Raw genomic sequence first — 20,776 nt, 5'->3', positions numbered from 1 at the left:
GATCTGTATTGTACAATTATATTATGTAATCTCTCGGAAACGCACCATAGATTCTTATTCATAGCGTATAATGAAGCGGCGCAAAATGTTGTATTTTTTCTAAAATTTTCAGTTATACAGATCACCACCTTGTCTGCCTTTCTATTGTCTTTTGCTTTGATGCAGAGAGTTAGATGTCCCGATTCTAAAAATCTACTAGCATATAGTCTTACTTTAAGGAAGATCTGCACGCCGAGTATCATGACAGTCACCGAGAAGAGAACTACACTTCTTCCTCAGCCCAAGGAGGAAGAACTTATAGAGCGCAAATCAGATATCATCTTTACTACCCCGCCGGTTCCTAAAGCTTCTGGATTTCAATTATTTGAGAAATTAGGCAGTCCTACTAAGATCGTAGCTCCAATGGTTGATGGATCTGAGTTAGCATGGAGAATACTATCGAGAAGATACGGAGCGGAACTGTGCTATTCACCTATGCTTCACTCCAGACTTTTCTCAGAGAATGAGAAGTTCAGGAAGACGATACTATCTCCATTAGACGGGAAGCCGGGTCTAGATAGGCCTCTAATAATTCAGTTTTGTGGAAATGACCCCGATACACTACTTTCTGCTGCTAAGCATGTTGTTGGAAGATGTGATGCAGTGGATATAAATTTTGGATGTCCTCAGGGAATAGCGAAAAGAGGTCATTATGGCTCGTTTTTAATGGAGGACTGGGACTTGGTTTACAAATTGATCCATAAATTGCATACAGAGTTGGAGATACCTGTTACTGCGAAGATTCGAGTGTTTGAAGATTGGTCGAAGTCGTTGGATTACGCAAAGATGTGTCTTAGTGCTGGCGCTCAGTTTCTTACCGTGCACGGGAGAACCAGAGACATGAAGGGACAGAAAACAGGTATTGCTGACTGGAATCTCATTAGATATATCAGGGATAATCTTCCAGAGGGTACTATCTTCTTTACAAACGGTAACATCCTATACCAAGATGATGTTCCGCGATGCCTCAAAGAGACCAAATGTAATGGAGTGATGTCAGCAGAAGGAAACCTTACCAATCCAGGAATATTTTGGACACAGAATGAAAATAAGGACAAGTTATTTCCTCGAGTTGACAAATTTGTAAGAGAATACTTTGAAGTAGTAAAACAGTGCGGTGAAGGTGAGTCCAAGAGGTGCTTCAAGACACATCTTTTTAAATCGCTCCAAACATTTCTAACTATGCATACAGATGTGAGAGCCGAGATCGCTACAATTAATAGAAAGTCATCATGGGATGAGCTGGAAAGGATCGTGAAAATGATCGAGAAGGTTGTAGAAGACATCTTCAAAAAGGATAATATTGAGGAATTGGATACCATCAAAGTGGAGAATTTGGAATCTTGGGGTGGAAGGTATAGAGATGTTCCCTATTGGAGATTACAGCCTCATTTCCGAAGAATTAATGGCGTTGATGGTAGGAGCGTAATTAGGCAGATTGTTAAACAGAAAGACAGCAAGAGAAAGGCCGATGAACCTGCTGATGAAGAGGACAGCCAAAACAAGGTAAGGAGAAGTGAATAGCTTATAAATTAGGATACTATATAGACTAAGGGGACCGCCACAATCTTCGTGGCGAAGTAATTTTAAGGTGAAAAGAAAACTACAGTGTGATCTTACTACTCTAAGCATCCTTATTTTGACTTTATTTCGATGAGACTCTGTCGTCTTGGGATACTTTGGAAAAGGACGTTTTCGTCGACCGTGGTATCGAGTTATGATAAAGGCAGACTTTCACCATCATTGATGAAACTACTCAATGATCATGGAGTAAATGTGAGTGAAAGTGATTTCAAATCTGATCTGAAAGAGGCTCTACTTGCACATCTACATAGGAGGAAACTAATAGAGACATGTGTCAATGAGGAGCAATTAGAAAAGGCCATTCAGACGAGAAAGCTTGGCTTGTACTGTGGTGCGGATCCGACTGCCAAGTCGTTGCACTTAGGAAACTTACTCCCACTTATGATTTTGCTACACTTCAACATCAGAGGACATAACATTTTTCCGTTAGTTGGTGGTGCCACAGGTGCTGTAGGGGATCCTTCGGGAAGAAATACTGAACGTAATGCCATGTCTGACAATGCTCGATTGGATCACGTGAAGAGAATAGCCGACCAGTTTCTCAATTTCTTCTCTACAGCACTTAAATATTCCCAAAGCAGAAATCCTTTGATAGAGTATGCCGAGACGGGATCGAGACAGCTTAAAGATAACTATGAGTGGTGGAAAGATATGGGAATGCTAGAATTTCTAGCCATGTTTGGCCGATACTTCAGGGTGAACCAGATGCTTGCACGTGACTCGATTAAAAGCAGATTGTTGTCTGAACAAGGTATTGGTTTCAATGAATTCACCTATCAAATTCTTCAAGCCTATGACTTTTACTACTTAAACAAGAATTTTGGAGTTGACATTCAAGTCGGTGGAAGGGACCAGTATGGCAACATTGTTGCTGGGATAGATCTAATCACCAGACTCGGCCGGCACGAGGAGAATAAGGATCAAGGGCTTGAACTGGATCTGGAACAGGAATCCAAATCGAATTTAGAATCACAACCTTCCTGCTATGGACTAACGGTTCCCTTGCTTACCACGGCTTCAGGTGTAAAATTTGGTAAAAGTGCGGGAAATGCCATCTTTATTGACCGTGAACTTACTCCTTCCTACGAGATTTATCAATTTATGTACCGTACCGAAGATGAGGACGTTCAAAGATTCCTCTACAAGTTTTCAATGCTACCCATTCCTGTCATTGACAGGATTGTTCAGGCACATGACACTGATAGAAAACAGAGATTTGGTCAGAGAGTACTTGCCATGGAAATGTGCGATCTTATTCATGGTGATGGCGAAGGATACGACAATGAATTGATCAGCAAGACACTCTACAGTAAAGAATTGAACATAAAATTTGATACAGATGAACTCTTACGTGCACTTAAGAGGCAGAATATGGTTACTACACTCACTAGAAAACAACTTGCAAAAACCAATGCCACCCATTTACTCTTCACCCTATCTAAAGGTGCACATTCCAAAAGCGACTTCAGAAGAAAGATCAAGAGTCGTGCTATAATAATTGGAAGGAACAAAAAAGAAAAAATCAATGCTGTTGATGAGATTATCAAGCGTAACAGATTGATAGACGATAAGCTGCTTCTTTTGAGAGCTGGCAAGGAGTACTACATTGCAGAAGTGGTAGAAGATTAGGCATTATGACAGCTGTGCATATATATATATAGAACTTTCATGTAAATAGAATGAGTATTTTCTCATGATCCTCCTCCCTTACTGTGCCTAAACAACTTCATGCCCAGCCATGACATCAGACACCATATCCATATAATGACAAAGTTGAGGAAAAAGGCATTAGCATAATAGTTATCCATAACCATTTGTTGAGAAAATACCTCAGATAGATAAGGAATTCTCAAGAACAAGCTGGAACCTTGGAAGCACCAACTCCAGAGTCCAAATACTGAACCCAAACCTCCCACAAACGTTATCCACGTTATTATGAGAATGACATAACCTTTCCATCGAAGATCTTCCATATACTTCTGCATTTTCTTGGAATTGTCAATTTCATTTTGGGAAGTCAGAGGTGGCATCTCTGTACTGTAATGGGACCAAATGAGCGCCTATGCAGGGAGCTATGAAGACTATATATTGAAACGGTGATAACTAAAGATGGCTAAAATAGTGTGCTCTAATTTTCGTTCGCGGTTCCCCTTGATGAATTCTTCCTTACTTGTTTAATCAAGTATGCCTAATGAAGAGCTAATCATACCTCTTAGAAAGAGACTCGCGAGGGCGAGGAGAGAAAGCGTGAATGTGCTTTTTGCCAAGATGAAGATGGATGACAATCTGCAGAAACTAATGCAGACAGATGCATTTGCCAAAAAGTTGTTGTCGTTGACTTCGTTAATGGACCCTTATGAAGATCCCAACAGTCAAAGCGAGGCTTTGAATATCATTATTTCATCACCTGTTTATGAGAGAGTGGAGGAAGAGGAAAATATATTGAAGAATACTTCGAATAGTACCTCGGAGAGTACCTCTTCCGACTATACAGATCGCTTGGTCAAACAGCTGCTCAAGTGGTTTAAAGAGGAGTTCTTTTCTTGGGTCAATAAGCCTGACTGTCCCAGATGCGAGAACAAAGATCAAGATCAAATACAATCTTTGCGACCATGGAAACCATACAAACAAGAACATTTCGACGGCAAAGCCTCTGTGGTGGAGAGATATAAGTGCCTTAAATGCAATAACATTATTGAGTTTCCGCGTTATAACAATCCATGCACCTTACTTAAAACCCGCTGTGGAAGATGTGGTGAATGGGACAACTGCTTCATCTTGCTCATGAAATCTCTCGGACTCAAAGTTAGATACCTTTGGAATATGGAAGATCATGTTTGGTGCGAATACTACTCTTCCAACTTGAATCGATGGGTTCATTTGGACTGCTGTGAAAATGCATTTGATAACCCTCTTCTATATAATCAAGGTTGGGCTAAAAAGATGTCCTACATATTCGCTATATCCGAACATTACATCCGAGACGTCACTCTAAAGTACATAGCTAAGGACTTGAATCGTACCATTCCTCGCGATAAGATTAGCCAACTCAACCTTGGCAAAGTCCTCGCTCTTATCAATCTATCACAGTTTAGTGCAATTCAAGACGATGATATTCTTTTGGAAGTATCTTCCGATCTTATTCACGACTACCGAAATATGAACGGCTCCAGTATAACACCCCAAGCGATGCTTCCTAGGCAGAGTGGGTCTGTACAATGGACAACAGAAAGAGGTGAAAATGGGGATTAGATAACCATCATACTTTATAAGGCTTACGTAATGTGAAAAATTTTAGATTCTTAGTTAATATTTTTTAAAAGGATTTTTCAGTTCTTTGATATATAGTTTTCCTGTTTAACCAAGCCTTTTTGATTTAGTATATCTTTAGACTTAGGAGAAGTTGGATTATAGACTGACTAGAGACAGATTAACTTAAGTTTTTTGTTAATTAGCAATTTTGGCTATTAAACATATCTGGATCAGTACTTTTTCAGCTATTCTATCAACAAGATGAGCTCTATCGAAAACTGCGTTACTATCAACCTGAAGGATTCCTCCTCGGTTTTCAGGAATTTTCAAGATTTCTACGCCAATAAACATATTCCTGAAGATTTTGGCATCAATAGATCCATTTCCAATTCAGATAACTTATCAAACATTTGCATTCATTTACTAGATGACGTCTCTTCTACCTGTTACTTGTACGCTTACAGACCGCTTACAATTGAGCTCGTCGCGCGATTGATCTGCAAAAGTGAACTTGAACAAAGATACCTATCAACTTCTCATACAAGTATAGTCATTTCAGGTTCTTGCACACTAAATACCATCGCTAGAATCCTTACATCTGCCAAGGAAGTCGCCAATTTAGTGGAATACTTTTTGGACTCCAAGCGTTTCTTTTATGCTTTAAGTCAATGCTCTACTAGTATATCACAGTCGGAGTTGCAGACCATTTTACTTGCTTTTTATAGACTTATTTCTGCAGACAGACAAAAGTTCATTAGATTTATAGATCCTGTCCTCTTGCACACTGCAATCACCACCGATTCCACATCTGATATCAACAAGTATTTGGCTATTTTACTTGAATCATCCTATCTATCTATAGCCGAAGATGTGAAACTGCATAACATTGAGAAGTATGTTGACAAGTCCAAGCTTATTGGCGTCTTTGATAAGGAACCTTCTTTTAATTATGAATTTATTTCTCTATTTGAAGGTCAAAGACTTTCAAATCTTTCAAAACTTCCATTTCTCTCGGAGTGTTTAGAATCTAATGGAGATGTGAATTGTATCTCTTTTGTTACAGAGGATTTGTCTCCAGGCGTGAGAATCATTGGAGGTGTGTTGGTTCCTCACATCAGAGAATTGGAGAACGAGAGACTAATTAAAACGCCATCTGAGTTTATCCCAATCAAAAAATCGGTTGATTCCCTCAGAAAATTGGCCACCCACGTTAGAGCTTCGGATCCCGTCTTACTTATTGGTAAGACCGGCTCTGGAAAATCTTTCCTTGTGAACGAGATCGCCAAGATGCTTGGTGTCGATACATCCAATCTCATCAAAATTCACCTTAATCATCAAACAGACCCAAAGCTTTTGCTTGGCACCTACACATCTGGATCTAAACCCGGTACATTTGAGTGGAAGAACGGTGTTCTTACAACTGCCGTCAAAGAAGGTAAATGGGTTCTTGTCGAAGATATTGACAAGGCTCCCAATGAGGTTCTCTCCATCTTACTAAGTTTACTAGAAACTAGAGAATTGACTATTTCTTCTCGTGGTGATGTTATTAGAGCCGCTAACGGGTTTCAACTTATTTCAACCATTTGTGAATCCTCAGATTCAGATGAGATCACGATTCCTGATATGATTGGTCTTAGATTGTGGAAGACAATCATTTTGGAGGATCTTAATCATAGCGACTTATTGTCAATATTGAAGAGTCGTTTCCCGCTCTTGGAGCATTTCATCAAGCCTTTCATCACAGCTTTTTTCAACATCAAGGAAATCTATGAATCTAGAAAAATAATCAATATGAATAACGGCGTACCACCAAGACCTATTTCAATCAGGGACTTGATGAGGTTCTGCAAGCGGTCGAATAAATTACTTTTGGATTCAGAGATAAAGGATTCAAACGACATGGTATCAGATTCTCTATATGATTTCATTTTCCAGGAAGCTGTTGACTGCTTTACTAGTGCTTTATCGTCCAACGATGCTATAAAACTTCTGACGGCGGAAGTTGGAAAGTCTCTTGAAATCCCAACAAGCAGGATCGAATTACAATTCCAGAAGACTGTTCCTCCCTTTGAAGAATACGAGGACTCCATAAGAATCGGACGTGCCCACGTTTCGAAACATCACATTATTGGGATCCATAAGAATGGCAGAAATAATCCTGGTAACAGCCGCTTTGCTAGAACATCTTGCTCGTTAAGACTAATGGAAAAGGTTGGTGTAGGTATCTCTATGTGTGAGCCATTGGTTTTAGTGGGTGAAACGGGTACCGGTAAAACTACGATCGTTCAAGAGATGGCAAAGCTTTTGAATAAGAAGCTGACCGTGATTAATATGTCTCAACAGACAGAGGTTGGCGACTTGTTAGGTGGATTTAAGCCTGTTAGCACAAAGCTAATTGCACTTCCAATTCAAGAAGACTTTGAAGACTTGTTCAGCAGATCGTTTTCCACGAAGAAGAACTCGAGATATTTGCAGCTGCTCTCCAAGTGCTTCAATAGGTCTCAATGGAAAAAAGTTGTCAGACTCTGGAAAGAGGCTTATAAGATGACTCAAGTCACCTATGATGGGAAAGAAGAAGGAACCTCTCTTGACGTCAACGAATCAGGAACCAAAAAGAAACGGAAGTTAAACGAAACGGATATATCTGTTCTTTTGAATGAGTGGTCTGAAATGTATCAAAAAGTGTGTAGTTTCGAGAAACAATTCAAGGACACTGAAAACTCGTTTGTTTTTCAATTTGTCGAAGGTTCGTTAGTGAAAGCAGTTAAAAATGGTGATTGGGTTCTTTTGGACGAAATTAATTTGGCTTCAACCGAAACTTTGGACAGTATATCGGACTTGCTTGCTGATGAAGAACTTCAAAGAAGTATATTGTTGACGGAAAAGGGAGATGTTGAGAGTATTAGAGCCAACTCTGGATTCAGAATTTTTGGCTGTATGAATCCAGCCACAGATGTGGGTAAAAGGAACTTACCTTCTGGAATCCGGTCCAAGTTTACTGAAATCTATGTCCACTCTCCGGATGAGGATATCTCAGATTTGTTGATGATTATCGACAACTACATTGGCAAGTTTTCACTTAGTGATGAATGGGTTGGTAATGATATTGCTGAGCTTTACTTAAGTGCCAAAAGGTTTGCAGATGCTCATAAAATTGTCGATGGTGCTAACCAGAAGCCTCAGTTCAGTATTCGTACCTTGACTAGGACCTTACTCTATGTTCAAGACATTATACAGATCTATGGTCTTAGACGTTCTTTATACGAGGGATTTTGTATGTCCTTTTTGACATTGCTAGATAAGAAGTCTGAGGGGATTTTACATCCGTTGATTCAGAAGTTTACTGTGAGTAGACTCAAGAATGCAAAGTCGGTATTGAGGATGATTCCACCTAATCCAGATCCATCTGGTGAAGCTTACGCACAGTTCAAGCATTACTGGATTAGAAAAGGTCAAGAGATTCCAGTTCCTCAGGATAGTTATATTATTACTCCCTTTGTCGAAAAGAATCTACTTAACCTTGTTAGGGCCACTAGTGGCAGGAGATTTCCTGTACTACTCCAAGGTCCCACATCGGCTGGTAAGACGTCTATGATTAACTATCTTGCCAAAATCACTGGCCATAAGTTTGTGCGTATTAATAATCATGAGCACACAGATTTACAAGAGTATCTTGGTACTTATGTTTCTGATGATACCGGTAAACTTTCATTCAGGGAGGGCATATTAGTCGAGGCTTTGAGAAATGGATACTGGATTGTTCTTGATGAGTTGAACCTTGCACCAACCGATGTACTGGAAGCCCTTAACCGATTGCTTGATGATAACAGAGAGTTGTTCATTCCTGAGACACAGGAAGTTGTTACCCCACATCCAGAGTTCATGCTATTTGCAACCCAGAACCCACCTGGTCTATATGGTGGAAGAAAGATTTTGTCCAAGGCCTTTAGAAATAGGTTCCTTGAATTACATTATGACGATATTCCCCAAGATGAGTTAGAAATAATTCTTAGGGATAGATGTCAAATTGCTCCAAGTTATGCCAAGAAGATTGTTGAGGTCTACAGGGAGCTATCTGTCGAGCGTCAAACGACAAGACTATTCGAACAGAAACACTCGTTTGCCACTCTTCGTGATCTTTTCCGATGGGCGGGTAGAGATGCTGTTGGATATGAACAGCTAGCTGCAAATGGTTACATGCTTTTGGCTGAGAGAGTGAGAAGACCTGAGGAAAAGCTGGTGGTGAGGCAAGTTTTAGAGAAGGTTATGAGAGTGAAACTTAATATGGATGCTTACTATACCAATCTTGAGAATAAGGATCTTTTACTGATAAAAAGTTCTGTTATTTGGACAAAGGCTATGAGAAGACTAGCTGTGCTAGTTTCCCTGGCATTGAATCACCATGAGCCTGTTCTTTTGGTTGGCGAAACGGGTTGTGGTAAAACTACGATTTTTCAGCTTCTCTCGAGATTTATTGGCAAGGAATTAATCATGGTGAATGTTCACCAGAATACTGAGACAAGTGATTTGCTTGGTGCTCAGAGACCTGTTCGTAATAGGTCTCAGCTACAGCAGCAACTCATTCAGAAGATCATAGAAGTCTCAAGCAGAGCGGGTGTCGATGTATCTACGATAGACTCTCTTTCTTCTGCTTTAATTAGTTGGAAGGAAAACAAGATTAACATTAACATTTCTGACGAGGATATGAAAGCTGTTGAATACCTTTTGCTGGAAAACAATGCCTTATTTGAATGGTCGGACGGTCCTTTAGTGTCAGCATTGAAAAAAGGATGTCATTTCTTGCTTGATGAGATCTCCTTGGCTGATGATTCGGTTCTAGAAAGACTAAATTCTGTTCTAGAACCCGAGAGAACGATATTGCTTGCCGAGAAGGGACCTGACGACTCCTTGGTGGTGGCAGCGGATGGATTTCAGTTTTTTGCGACTATGAATCCAGGTGGAGATTATGGTAAGAAGGAGCTTTCTCCAGCTCTTCGTAATCGTTTCACTGAAATCTGGGTTCCCTCTATGGAAGACTTTGAAGATGTTACTCAAATTGTTTCTGCAAAGTTGAACGGCCAAGTAAAGAAGTTCACTGATACAATTGTGAACTTTTCACGCTATTATGGTCTTCAACTTGGCGGTGGTAAGACTGATACAGGCGTTATATCTTTGAGAGATATTTTAGCATGGATACAGTTCATTAACTTCTGTCACGATGATGGCATTGATGATCACGTAGCACTTTTACATGGTGCCTGTATGGTGTTTATTGATGCGCTTGGTACTCACAGTACGTCTTATTTGGCGGAGAATGAGGAGAAACTAAGAGATGTGAAGCTGAGCTTTGTTAACAAACTTTCCGAGTTCGTGAAAATGGATTTAGCCGCTATATATTCTGAGAAGGCAGTTGTAACTTCAGGTTCAGACCATTTATTGTGTGGACATTTCAAGATCGGCAAAAAGATGGCAGATTCATCTATATCTTCATTCAGTCTACAAGCGCCAACTACTGCTGCTAATGCTATGAGAGTTGCAAGGGCATTACAAGTGAGAAAGCCTATATTACTTGAAGGTAGTCCTGGTGTGGGTAAAACTAGTTTGATTACGGCTCTGGCATCTTCTACGGGCAATAAGTTGACCCGTATCAATCTTTCTGAGCAGACTGATCTTATTGACTTGTTTGGCTCTGATTCTCCCGTTCAGGCAGGTAGAGTTGGAGAGTTCGAATGGAGAGATGGTCCTTTTCTCAGAGCTATGCAAAAGGGAGAATGGGTTCTTTTGGATGAAATGAATCTTGCTTCTCAATCAGTCTTAGAAGGACTCAATGCTTGCCTTGATCACAGGGGAGAAGCATTCATTCCGGAGCTTGATAGATCTTTTGTAAGTCATCCTGATTTCAGAGTATTTGCTGCTCAAAATCCACAATCCCAAGGTGGAGGACGAAAAGGTCTTCCAAAATCTTTCATCAATCGTTTCACCGTTGTTTATGTTGATACATTGAAGGAGTATGATTTGAAGCTTATTGCCACCCACTTGTATCCAAATATTGATTTGGCTATCCGTGATAACCTTATTAATTTCATGTCAGCTCTAGAAAAGCAGGTCGTTGTTGAGAGAACTTGGGGTTCTTCTGGCCAGCCATGGGAATTCAACTTGAGAGATACTTTACGTTGGCTCTCCTTGCTCAATTCGGGCTCAATTGCTAACACAGTGGATCCTGTTGACTTTTTTCAACTGGTTATCCGACAGAGATTTAGAACTTTGGAAGACAGAAGCAGAGTTGATGAACTATTTGAATCCGTTTTTGGTGCTCACAGTCCAAGGGATCCTTACTTTGACCTTAAGCCTTCATATATTCAAGTGAAGAACGAGGTCATCATTAGAAATGCGTTTACACAGTACACTGCAGACACTAGATTGGTCGGCTTGCAGAGTAATATTGGTGCTTTGGAAACATTGATGCGTTGCATCAAGATGTCATATCCATGTCTTCTTGTCGGTCCTTCCGGTTCAGGAAAATCTGAATTGATCAAGTATTGTGCAAGCATTATTGGTTCGAGAGTTTTCGAACTCTCTATGAACAGTGATATTGATAGTATGGATATTCTTGGGGGATTTGAGCAATCTGATTTGAACCGTTCCCTTGCAGAGATTTTGGATGATATCCTAGTGGAATTGTTGAACACGGTTTCACTTCAGATGTCGCTAGATTCTTGCAAAGAAGAGGCTGTCCGTCTTGCATTGTCGATAATTTCTATAATTGTTGATGCCAATGTTACTGTTGATTCATTGTCCTCGATGATCACTTCATTGAATGATCTAAGCATTCTTATTCACAGTGATGGCTTAGCTCAGTTTGTAAGAAGGCTTTCCACTCTAAAGATTGAATCAGAAAAGCCGTCTTCTGTGAATTTCCAGTGGTTCGATGGTCTCTTAGTTCAGGCAGTTGAAAAGGGATATTGGTTAGTTTTGGACAATGCCAACTTGTGTAGTCCCTCTGTTTTGGATCGCATTAATTCTTTGCTTGAGCTTAATGGTAGGCTTGTTGTCAGTGAATGCACCGATGATGAAGGTGCTTCCAGAACCATCATTCCTCACAAGAATTTCAGACTTTTCTTGACCTCAGATCCAAAGTATGGTGAGTTGTCTAGGGCTATGAGGAACAGAGCCGTTGAGATTTATCTTCAACCTTTAACAGAGAGGGCAACTACATTTGATATTCAATGTCTGGGACTGTCTTCCAGTCAAGACTCTACTATATCATCGAGATTGGGAAACATGGATCTTGATCAAGCCACTGGTTATAGGCCAATTACATCCTTTGTTAGTTGCTCTGATTCTAAAACAAGAGATTATGCTCTTATCTTAGACGCTTTGAACTTGACGGATGGACATTTTGAGCGGCTAGTGCTTGATTTTGCTGGTCTTGACATACTTAATGAACTTCCTTTGTTGTTGGACTCTTGTATTTCCTTACCCGAATTCGAACATTCTCAGATGTTTAGCAACACATTGGATTATCTAAACTTCTTGCATGAGAAGGGGATTCCAGATCAGTTGTTCAAAGTTTATGAAAGATCGTTGCAATCTTCGCAACGGCTACAAAATATCCAGTGCAGTTTGGCTTCCTATCAGACTTTTTGTGCCTCATTGAACGAATTTATTCAACCTCTATTGGCTCTCAACTTCAAGTTTGTGTCGTTGTCATCAGAGCCACACTATTTTGTCCAAGATATAATGATGTTCTTCGACTCTACTCAGTACCTACAAGGTGTTTGTCTTAGAGCGGAGAAGTCTAAAATGGTTCAACTCAATCCATTGGAGAGGTCTGCTGCTATGATTCTTGGACGAGACACTAAAAGGCCACCCAAGTATCCACTATACACCCTTGTCAACTCTGTATATCAGTTCATTGGTGAAGCTCTATTGCAAGGGTCACGTGCAGATCTTATTTTCATGTCTCCGACTTACTTCCAATCCATCTTTTATTTAGAGCTTTTACTAGTTCGAATAATTAAGGCTTCCGAGAGTTTTAACGAGTCTTATGTTCGGGTTCATCAGGATGAATTGCTTGACTGGTTAGATCATAACTCGGCACTTTATGAACCGGCTTCCATTAATCGGTTATCAACTAAGGTGCATAGTTTTGCATCGCAGATGAAGCTATCCCGTGGTCTTTCCATGTCTCTTATTTGGAATTCTTCCAGAGCTGATTACCCAACTACGAGCGAAGCTTGGTCACACTACCAGACCTTATCTTCCATTGGAAATAGGTTTGATGCTGTCTCCCAAAAGCAATTTCCGGAAACGTACCAAACAATCACCAAGATGAGAGTTCTATTTGTGGAAATGCTCAAGGCTTGTAAATTGGAAAGCTGTTCTTCTGATCTATTGGTGTTTGAAGAGAAGGCCGAACAGGAGGTTTCTGTACTTGAACAGATCACTGATGGATTCTTATTACAAAGGAACTGTTCGTTTACTCGGTTGTTTGATACACTTCTTGCCTTCACCGAATCCGGTATGCTTAATGCTGTTCGGGTGATTCCTTTGAGCGAGAGTATCCTAACCCTTTCTCTTTTGGGTGCTAGACCTACTATAGCGCTTACTAGGTACTCTGACATTACGGACTTATTTAAACCTTATCCGGCAATCTTTGACTCTTTGTGGAGTAAATCAGGTGATGGAAAAATGAAGGTAGACATCGTCGATGACGAATTTTTCAGACAACTCTTTAGGTCTGCTAACAATATCAAGAATTCTCCAGGTGGGCAGATTGAAAATTCTTTGAGTGACCTTAGCTTCATGCTCACTCAACTGGTGTCCCAATCCAAATTTATTATTGAAGATCATATTTCACAATTCAAGAATCTTGCCTACAAGTGGATACATTATATTTGCTCATTGCACATCAAAACGCTTCCTATAGAGGTGCAAGAGCAGGCCGCTAAACTATTTGATGAGTCAAGTTATGACGATTACGCTTCCTTAATGTCTGCTAATGGGCTTGATTCGTTTGTCAGTATCTTTAGGAACTATTTTCTTTCTTCGTTGACCACAACTTGTGATGACTTTAGTTCCTTGGGAAGTGCGTGGGTAAAGCTTGCCTTTGGCATGATTTTGTTGTACGTTCCAAATTCTACTTTTGATCCCGCTACTTTAGAACACGCTACCTATGAAGGCTACTTGGAGCTTCAAAATGTTGTTACTGGTATTCATCAGTCGTTTGAACACTTCCGTCGTGTTGCCTTCGGTGATTCTGAAATCCAATGTGAACGGTTCCTTCCTCAGGTTCCTGATAGTAAGGTACCTGAGAAGCCTCAGGTTTATCGATTCACAAACTCGTCAACTGAAGAGTTGTCTAACGAGTGGACTTCGTTCTTTGATGCATATCTTGATAAGAACTACGTGGACATGTTGGTCCAAGCTGCAGAAGATTTATCAGCAAGCTCTATCTCAAAAGTAAACAACTTCGAAATCAATTCCTCCCAATTTATCATGAGATTGAAAGATGGATATCCCCTTTTCTCAGACTTGAACGACATTCTTGTTGGATACATCTATGGTCTTAAGTTCGGTTTTGAGTTGCTTCAGAAAGGGGCAAGTCAGAAGTCTTTTGTACTTCGTTCGCCACTATGGATTACTGACCCTGTGGCCCTAGGAACTGCTTCCATTGTAAACCTTTCATTTGAAGACTCAAAATCTGTTTGTAAGAATTGTTCAGTCAACAAATCTGATGCAGATAAAACTTACTTTGCTTACCTCCGAATAGCTAACTTCCATAATGATGTTGCTGAACAGGCCGATTCAAATAGTTTCTTCAACCAATCTCTTCTTGGGTTGTACTACAGATGGTCGATGAGAAACTTGAAGCAGGAAGAGAAAGATTCTACTCAGCAGGGTATCTATAAGTTTAGTGATCCTACCATTGATGTTGAAGGTGACTTTGAGTCCCTCTTTCCTGAAGCCGGAGATCTTCTTGATGCTTCTGTCTCAAGGGACTCTAAGCAGTCTGATACTTGGGAGGATTTGTATTCTCAGATTGCTAGCGTGTACATTGATATTTTCCGTGGTAAGAAATCATCAGCCACTGAAATATTCGACGGCATACTTGCCTTGAGCCCAGAAAATTTGGCTTCCTTTGAAGCCATGACACATGCGACGAGGTCAGGAGGCAATAGTGCATCAGCTCTTCTTCTCTCTACATTATCTATCTACGATGAGCTAACCAAATCCTTTTCCCAGGATGGCAATGACTCTGGTGTTGATTTCTATCATGGATATAGTCCATTCGAGATCAAATTTGCCAATGGTATTGTCAAAACATTACAAGGGTCTGTTCGTGGGTTGTTGAAGAAATGGCCAGAGAACGCCACGTTACAGGAGTTGTTCAGAATCTCTACTGAATTCTTGGCCTATCCTGTCAACACACCAGTGTACCGATTACTTGGTAAGGTGGAACAAATATACACTTATGTGGCGCAATGGGAAGAATATGCCCACTCTGGTGTCTCTCTTGGAGATCATGCCAGCAAATTGTCGGCTCTTGTGGTGAGATGGAGGAAACTCGAACTATCGTCTTGGAAAAAGGTTCTTGAGAACGAAGAAGATAGAGTTGTACAGCTAACTGGCAAGTGGTGGTTCCACTTGTTTGAGACTATTTTGCTACCTGCTATCAAGGACGAGCTCTATGAAGAGGAACGAGTGCAAATTGTTGGTGCTGTCAATATCTTTTTATCGCAGTCCACGTACGGTGACTTCGGCTACAGAATGGATCTTCTCAATGCGTTTGCGGTTCATATTAGATTAATGGCTGAAGACTCGCTCATTTCCGATTCGCTCTTTAATGTCATTGCCTTTTACAGGCAGTTTGAAGGATTGTCTTTTGAAAATATTAAAAGCGTCAGAACCCAATTAGAAAAGGACGTTAAGGATGTTATTTTGCTGGCTAGTTGGAAAGATATTAACATTGACGCCCTAAAACAGAGCTCTCAGAAATCTCACAGAGCTCTATACAAGATCATGAGAAAGTACCGAGGTGTTCTTGTACAACCAATTAGACCGTTGATTGAACAAGGCATCAATTTAACTTCTGAGAAAGACAACTCTGCTCAGTTGTCATCATTAGCTTCTCTATCACCTGTTGCTATAGACGCGGATGTAATGAAGTTGATTACTCCAATCTGTGCCAAACTTTCTTCTTGGAATGAAAGGCAAGCCAGACTTCGGGATATATCAGTGGTCAGCAAGAATATGGAGATTTATATCAAGAATTTGAATATGGAGTCTTATCCAACTCTTCACGATTTTGCTGATAGTATTATCGAGCACGCTTCTCTTCTTCGCAAGCAGACTCCGGAAGAGCTCACCGATGACAACAAGACACTATGTAACTCATTGAAGTCTGCGAAGAGAAGACTCTTGAGTGATACACTTCGCGAGTTGAAACGAATCGGCTTGAAGCTTCATTTGACTACGGAAATTACCTCAGCTTTGAGTTCTGTCACCGGTATACTTGCCACCTGCAAGAGTCTTCCTAAAAAATCATTTGGCGATGATGTGGATAAGTACTTCTTTCGTATGTTGGACCTTTTGCCAAGGTTGAGATCTGCAGTAAGAGACTCCAATCCTGAATTTCCACCTATCGCTGCTCATAAGTGCTTAGCTGCCGCTGAGACATTGCTTTCTACTCTTGTTGTTGAAAGGGACCCAATATTTGAAGTCGTAAAGCTTTCCAAGTATGTTGATTGTTGGATTGAAGAAATCTCTCAAATCACATTTTCCAGTGATCATCGTCCAATAAGCTCTAGTAAATCTGAATTTTGTCAGCAGGCCTCTGGTGCAGCTGAATCTTTGTTGAACGGATTGCCACTTGTTTTTGAGTATGCTAAGAAGAGCATTTCTATTGCTGGTTCCCGTACCCATGAAACGTATGATGAAAAAGTGTTTGATGATGCCTTAATGGGGCTAAATCATTATGATACGATAAAGAAGCATCTGATTTATTCAGTCGACAACCTGAATGATTTGGAACAGCTTGGTAATTTCATCGAAAGTTTACGCTTAAACTTGATGAAGTGGAAGAACAGCAACGAGAATGTTGCATTTATTGCGAACTACGTTCTTGAATGGTTAGCAGAACAACCATTTATGAAGCTCACTTTAGCAAGAATTTCTGACTTCAAGACGACTACACTGGACGAGGTTGAAAAATCGCTTCGTGCACTCTGCCTGAGTATTATGCTATGCATTCAAGAGATGAGCAAAATTCACTCGGAGAAATCAACTATTAGTTCTGAGGAAGACAAATGGCTTCAGCATTCCCAAAAGCGCCTTGTGAAATACTTCAAGCTCCTTCACTCTTCCTTAATCATCAAGCAATTGAGGCAGTTTATCATTAAACTAAGTAGCGTTGAGTACTCTGACGAAACTTCTACTATCGCTTCTGCTCTTGTGGAGCAGGCGTTACCCCTGGTTTATCATTACAAGAATCTTATTTCTGTGATCGAATGCAAACTTACATCCAATTATGTTGATTTATCCACATCTGTGTATGATCTTTCTTCCTTGTTGTTTAATTTAGCTAGGGATGGATTCTGTTCTCCGCAAAAGCCTTCCAAGGCTCCAGCAGAATCAGGCGAGATGAAAGATGGCACAGGCCTCGGAGATGGAGAAGGAGCTAATAATAAGTCAAACGACGTGGAGGATGATGAGGATTTATCTGAACAGGCTCAGCAGGATAATGCGGAGGAAAATAAAGATGACGATGGTATGGATGAAGATAATGATGATGCTGTTAGTATTGAGGGAGACATGGCTGGCAATTTGGAAGAATTATCAGAAAAAGAGGATGAAGAGAATGATGAGAAAAGTGGTGAAGAAGAAGATGACGAAGAAGATCTCGATGATGAGGTCGATGATATTGACGACACGGATCCTGGTGCTATTGATGACAAGATGTGGGATGAAAATGCCGCTGATGATTCAAAGGAGAAAGAGTCAGAAAAGATGCCAGAAGATTCTAAGCCGGAGAGTGACGAAATGCAAGAAATGGATGAAAAGAATGATGATGGTCGTGAAAAAAATGATAATAACGAGCCTCAAGAGAAGAATGAAACTGAAAACGACAGTGAAGCTGAGGATGAAGAGGACGTTGGAGAGCAAGAAGATGAAGTCAAGCAGGCAGACGATGATGATAAACTTGATGATAATGTACCAGAAGGTGATGCTTTGAATTTACCCGAAGATATTGATTTGGACAGTAGTGGAGAAAGCGAAAGTGAAAGTGGAGAAGAAGAAGAAGGTGAAAAATGGAAGGATGATTTGGATGAGATGACGGATGATAAGGAGGAGGATAACGCAGAGGAAGGAGAAGATCAAGAACAAGAAGATGAAAACAATGAGGGTAAAGATCAAGAGGACAATGAAGCAGATAGTGAAGAAAAAGAGGAGGAAGGTGCAGAGTCTGAGGATGTGGCTTTATCAGATAATGGTGTTAACGACGAGAACGGTGAAGAAAGTGAAAGGGATGATGTATTAATGGATGTGGACGAGGAAAAAGACTCTGAAGAGGGTAAAGAAGAGTCTAAAGAGAACCTTGAGGGTGTTGAAGGTGACCAAGCAGGCCAAGAAGCTGATGATGATATAGATGAGGATGCTGCAGCCCAACAACAGAGTGGTGTGCAGACAGAAGGTGCGCAAGCTGGTATTGATCAAGAGGAGGATAATGTTGGTGGTGATGGGGGTTCCGCTAATATTGGAGATCAAGAGAAGAAGGATGCTGAAGAAAAAGATGAAGAGAAAGAAGAAGAAAATGATCAGCACGCAGATAGTTCTAGAGAAAAGGCTTCTAAATCGTTGAAGCAATTAGGAGATGCAATGAAGGAGTTTCATAGAAGGCATCAGGAGATCAAAGAGACTACTGACGACGATATGGTCGATCAGAAGGCTGGAGAAAATCCTGATGAATTCCAGCATCTTGAAAGCGAGTCTGCCGAGAACGAAACACAGGCATTAGGTTCGACTAGCAAAGATCAACTTCAGACCATTGATGAAGATATGGCAATAGATGATGAGAAAGAGGATGAAGAGCTCGAGAAAGAAACGAATGAAACTGATGAGGAAAATGACGAAGACAGTGGCGATACGCAAGGTGTTCATAAAGATACTACGGCCGCTGAAAATGGCATAGTAAGTGAAGAAGAGGATGAGAATGCACTTCCAAAAGACAATGGAACAGTTGTTGGGGAACGCAAGAAACAAGAAATCGATATAGATGAGGATGACGAAAGCGAGAACCTTTCGGATGCTATGCTTCAGAGCACTGATGTTGAGGCCTCCAAGTCTTTGCGTCCTTATGAGGAGGCACAGAAACTTTGGATGCATGCGGATGAAGCTACCCGGGATCTTACATCGGGTTTATTGGAGCAGTTGAGACTTATCCTTGAACCTACTTTGGCTACCAAGTTGAGAGGTGATTACAAGACGGGTAAAAGGCTCAATATGAAGCGCATAATCCCTTACATCGCCTCTCAGTTCCGTAAAGACAAGATCTGGATGCGGAGAACGAAGCCAAGCAAACGCCAGTACCAGATCATGATAGCTGTGGACGACTCTAAGTCGATGGCTGAGTCGAATGCTGTGGATATCGCATTCCAGAGTATTTCATTGGTTTCGAAAGCACTTACTCAACTAGAATCGGGTCAGTTAGCCATCTCCAAGTTTGGCGCCGACTCGTTATTGGTTCATCCCTTTGAGAAGCCGTTCAATACTGCATCAGGAATCCAGGTGTTTAGACACTTCGAGTTTGATGAAACTAGAACAGACGTGAAAAATCTTGTGGCAAAGTCTTTAAGTGTCTTTAACGAGGCCCGTGCAACGGGTGACTCGGATTTATGGCAGTTACAGATTATTCTTTCAGACGGAGTGTGCGAAGATCATTCTACTTTACAGAGGTTGGTTAGAAAAGCCCGTGAAGAAAAGATCATGATCGTTTTTGTGATTATCGATTGTATCAACAACCAAGAATCAATTCTGGACATGAGCCAGGTTACTTACGAGCCTGATTCCAATGGTCAAATGCAACTTCAAATGAATAAGTATTTGGACACTTTCCCCTTCGAGTACTACGTGGTGGTCCATAACATCAAGGAGCTTCCCGAGATGTTAGCTTTGATTTTAAGACAGTATTTCTCAGAGATCTTATCTGCCTGAAAGGGGAGAGACGTTTAGGTTAACTATTAGAATATAACTTCCATTTATGGACATATTTGTATTTTAAAAGTGGATGACTTTCGCGGTGGATAACCGGGAATGGCTTCCTTCAAGAAAATTTTTTTACATCTCTATCTTTCTGTACCCCGTGTGCGTACTACTCCAGGGGAGATGATGGCTGAAAGTGGATGTCAGAAACGAAATTTGCTTAATCAAGTAACGCGGTCTTTCGTAGTTTGGGGAAATGGAAGACGAGAGTGCATTTGTCAGTCATTGAAGCAAATCCATATATAAGGTTATGATTTTGTTGCTGTAATGCCGAGAACTAAAACAGATGATGCGTTTTCCTTTTTGTAGATCCTTTTCATTTTTCTGAGTGTATCAAACATGTCGAATTACCGCGAATACCAACGCATAATCAAACTCAATATGAATCCGATGACGGGGCTTCACTCGGGATCGCCTACTGCTGCCACCAGTCGAAGCAAGCCAGAAGACGACTCTTCTCTAGTGCAGAAGCCACGAATGAAGATTACGAGAACTAAGACTGGATGTTATTGTTGCCGCAGAAGAAAGAAGAAGTGTGATGAGAAAAAGCCTATTTGTTCTGGATGTCTTCGAAATATGTTACACTGTGTTTACCCTACTGAGGGGGAAATCAATAAATCTAGTCGAAGAAGAAGACGAA

At 40.7% G+C, this 20,776-nt stretch overlaps 3 protein-coding genes across 3 annotated transcripts; all 3 read left to right on the top strand.

Annotated features, from left to right (window-relative positions):
* Nucleotides 1-85: 85 nt before the first annotated feature.
* Nucleotides 86-1,563, top strand: FOA43_000210 (uncharacterized protein; the record flags this gene model as incomplete). Its single annotated transcript, XM_038920544.1, has 2 exons — nt 86-90; nt 207-1,563. 2 exons carry the CDS (start codon nt 86-88, stop codon nt 1,561-1,563), a joined length of 1,362 nt encoding a protein of 453 aa, XP_038776472.1.
* Nucleotides 1,564-1,785: 222 nt separating this feature from the next.
* FOA43_000209 (uncharacterized protein) lies at nt 1,786-3,252 on the top strand (the record flags this gene model as incomplete). Its single annotated transcript, XM_038920543.1, has 1 exon — nt 1,786-3,252. The coding sequence occupies one exon, from the start codon at nt 1,786-1,788 to the stop codon at nt 3,250-3,252; it is 1,467 nt and encodes a 488-aa protein (XP_038776471.1).
* Nucleotides 3,253-3,891: 639 nt separating this feature from the next.
* Nucleotides 3,892-20,088, top strand: FOA43_000208 (uncharacterized protein; the record flags this gene model as incomplete). The annotated part of the gene is made up of 3 exons (XM_038920542.1): nt 3,892-4,142; nt 4,434-4,832; nt 5,463-20,088. 3 exons carry the CDS (start codon nt 3,892-3,894, stop codon nt 20,086-20,088), a joined length of 15,276 nt encoding a protein of 5,091 aa, XP_038776470.1.
* Nucleotides 20,089-20,776: the final 688 nt, after the last annotated feature.

The sequence above is a fragment of the Brettanomyces nanus genome, chromosome 1 (assembly GCF_011074865.1).
Source record: "Brettanomyces nanus chromosome 1, complete sequence".
Classification (NCBI taxonomy): Eukaryota; Fungi; Ascomycota; class Pichiomycetes; order Pichiales; family Pichiaceae; genus Brettanomyces; species Brettanomyces nanus.
Note: the sequence above shows the minus strand (reverse complement) of the source record. Positions and strands in the feature narration are given on the sequence as shown.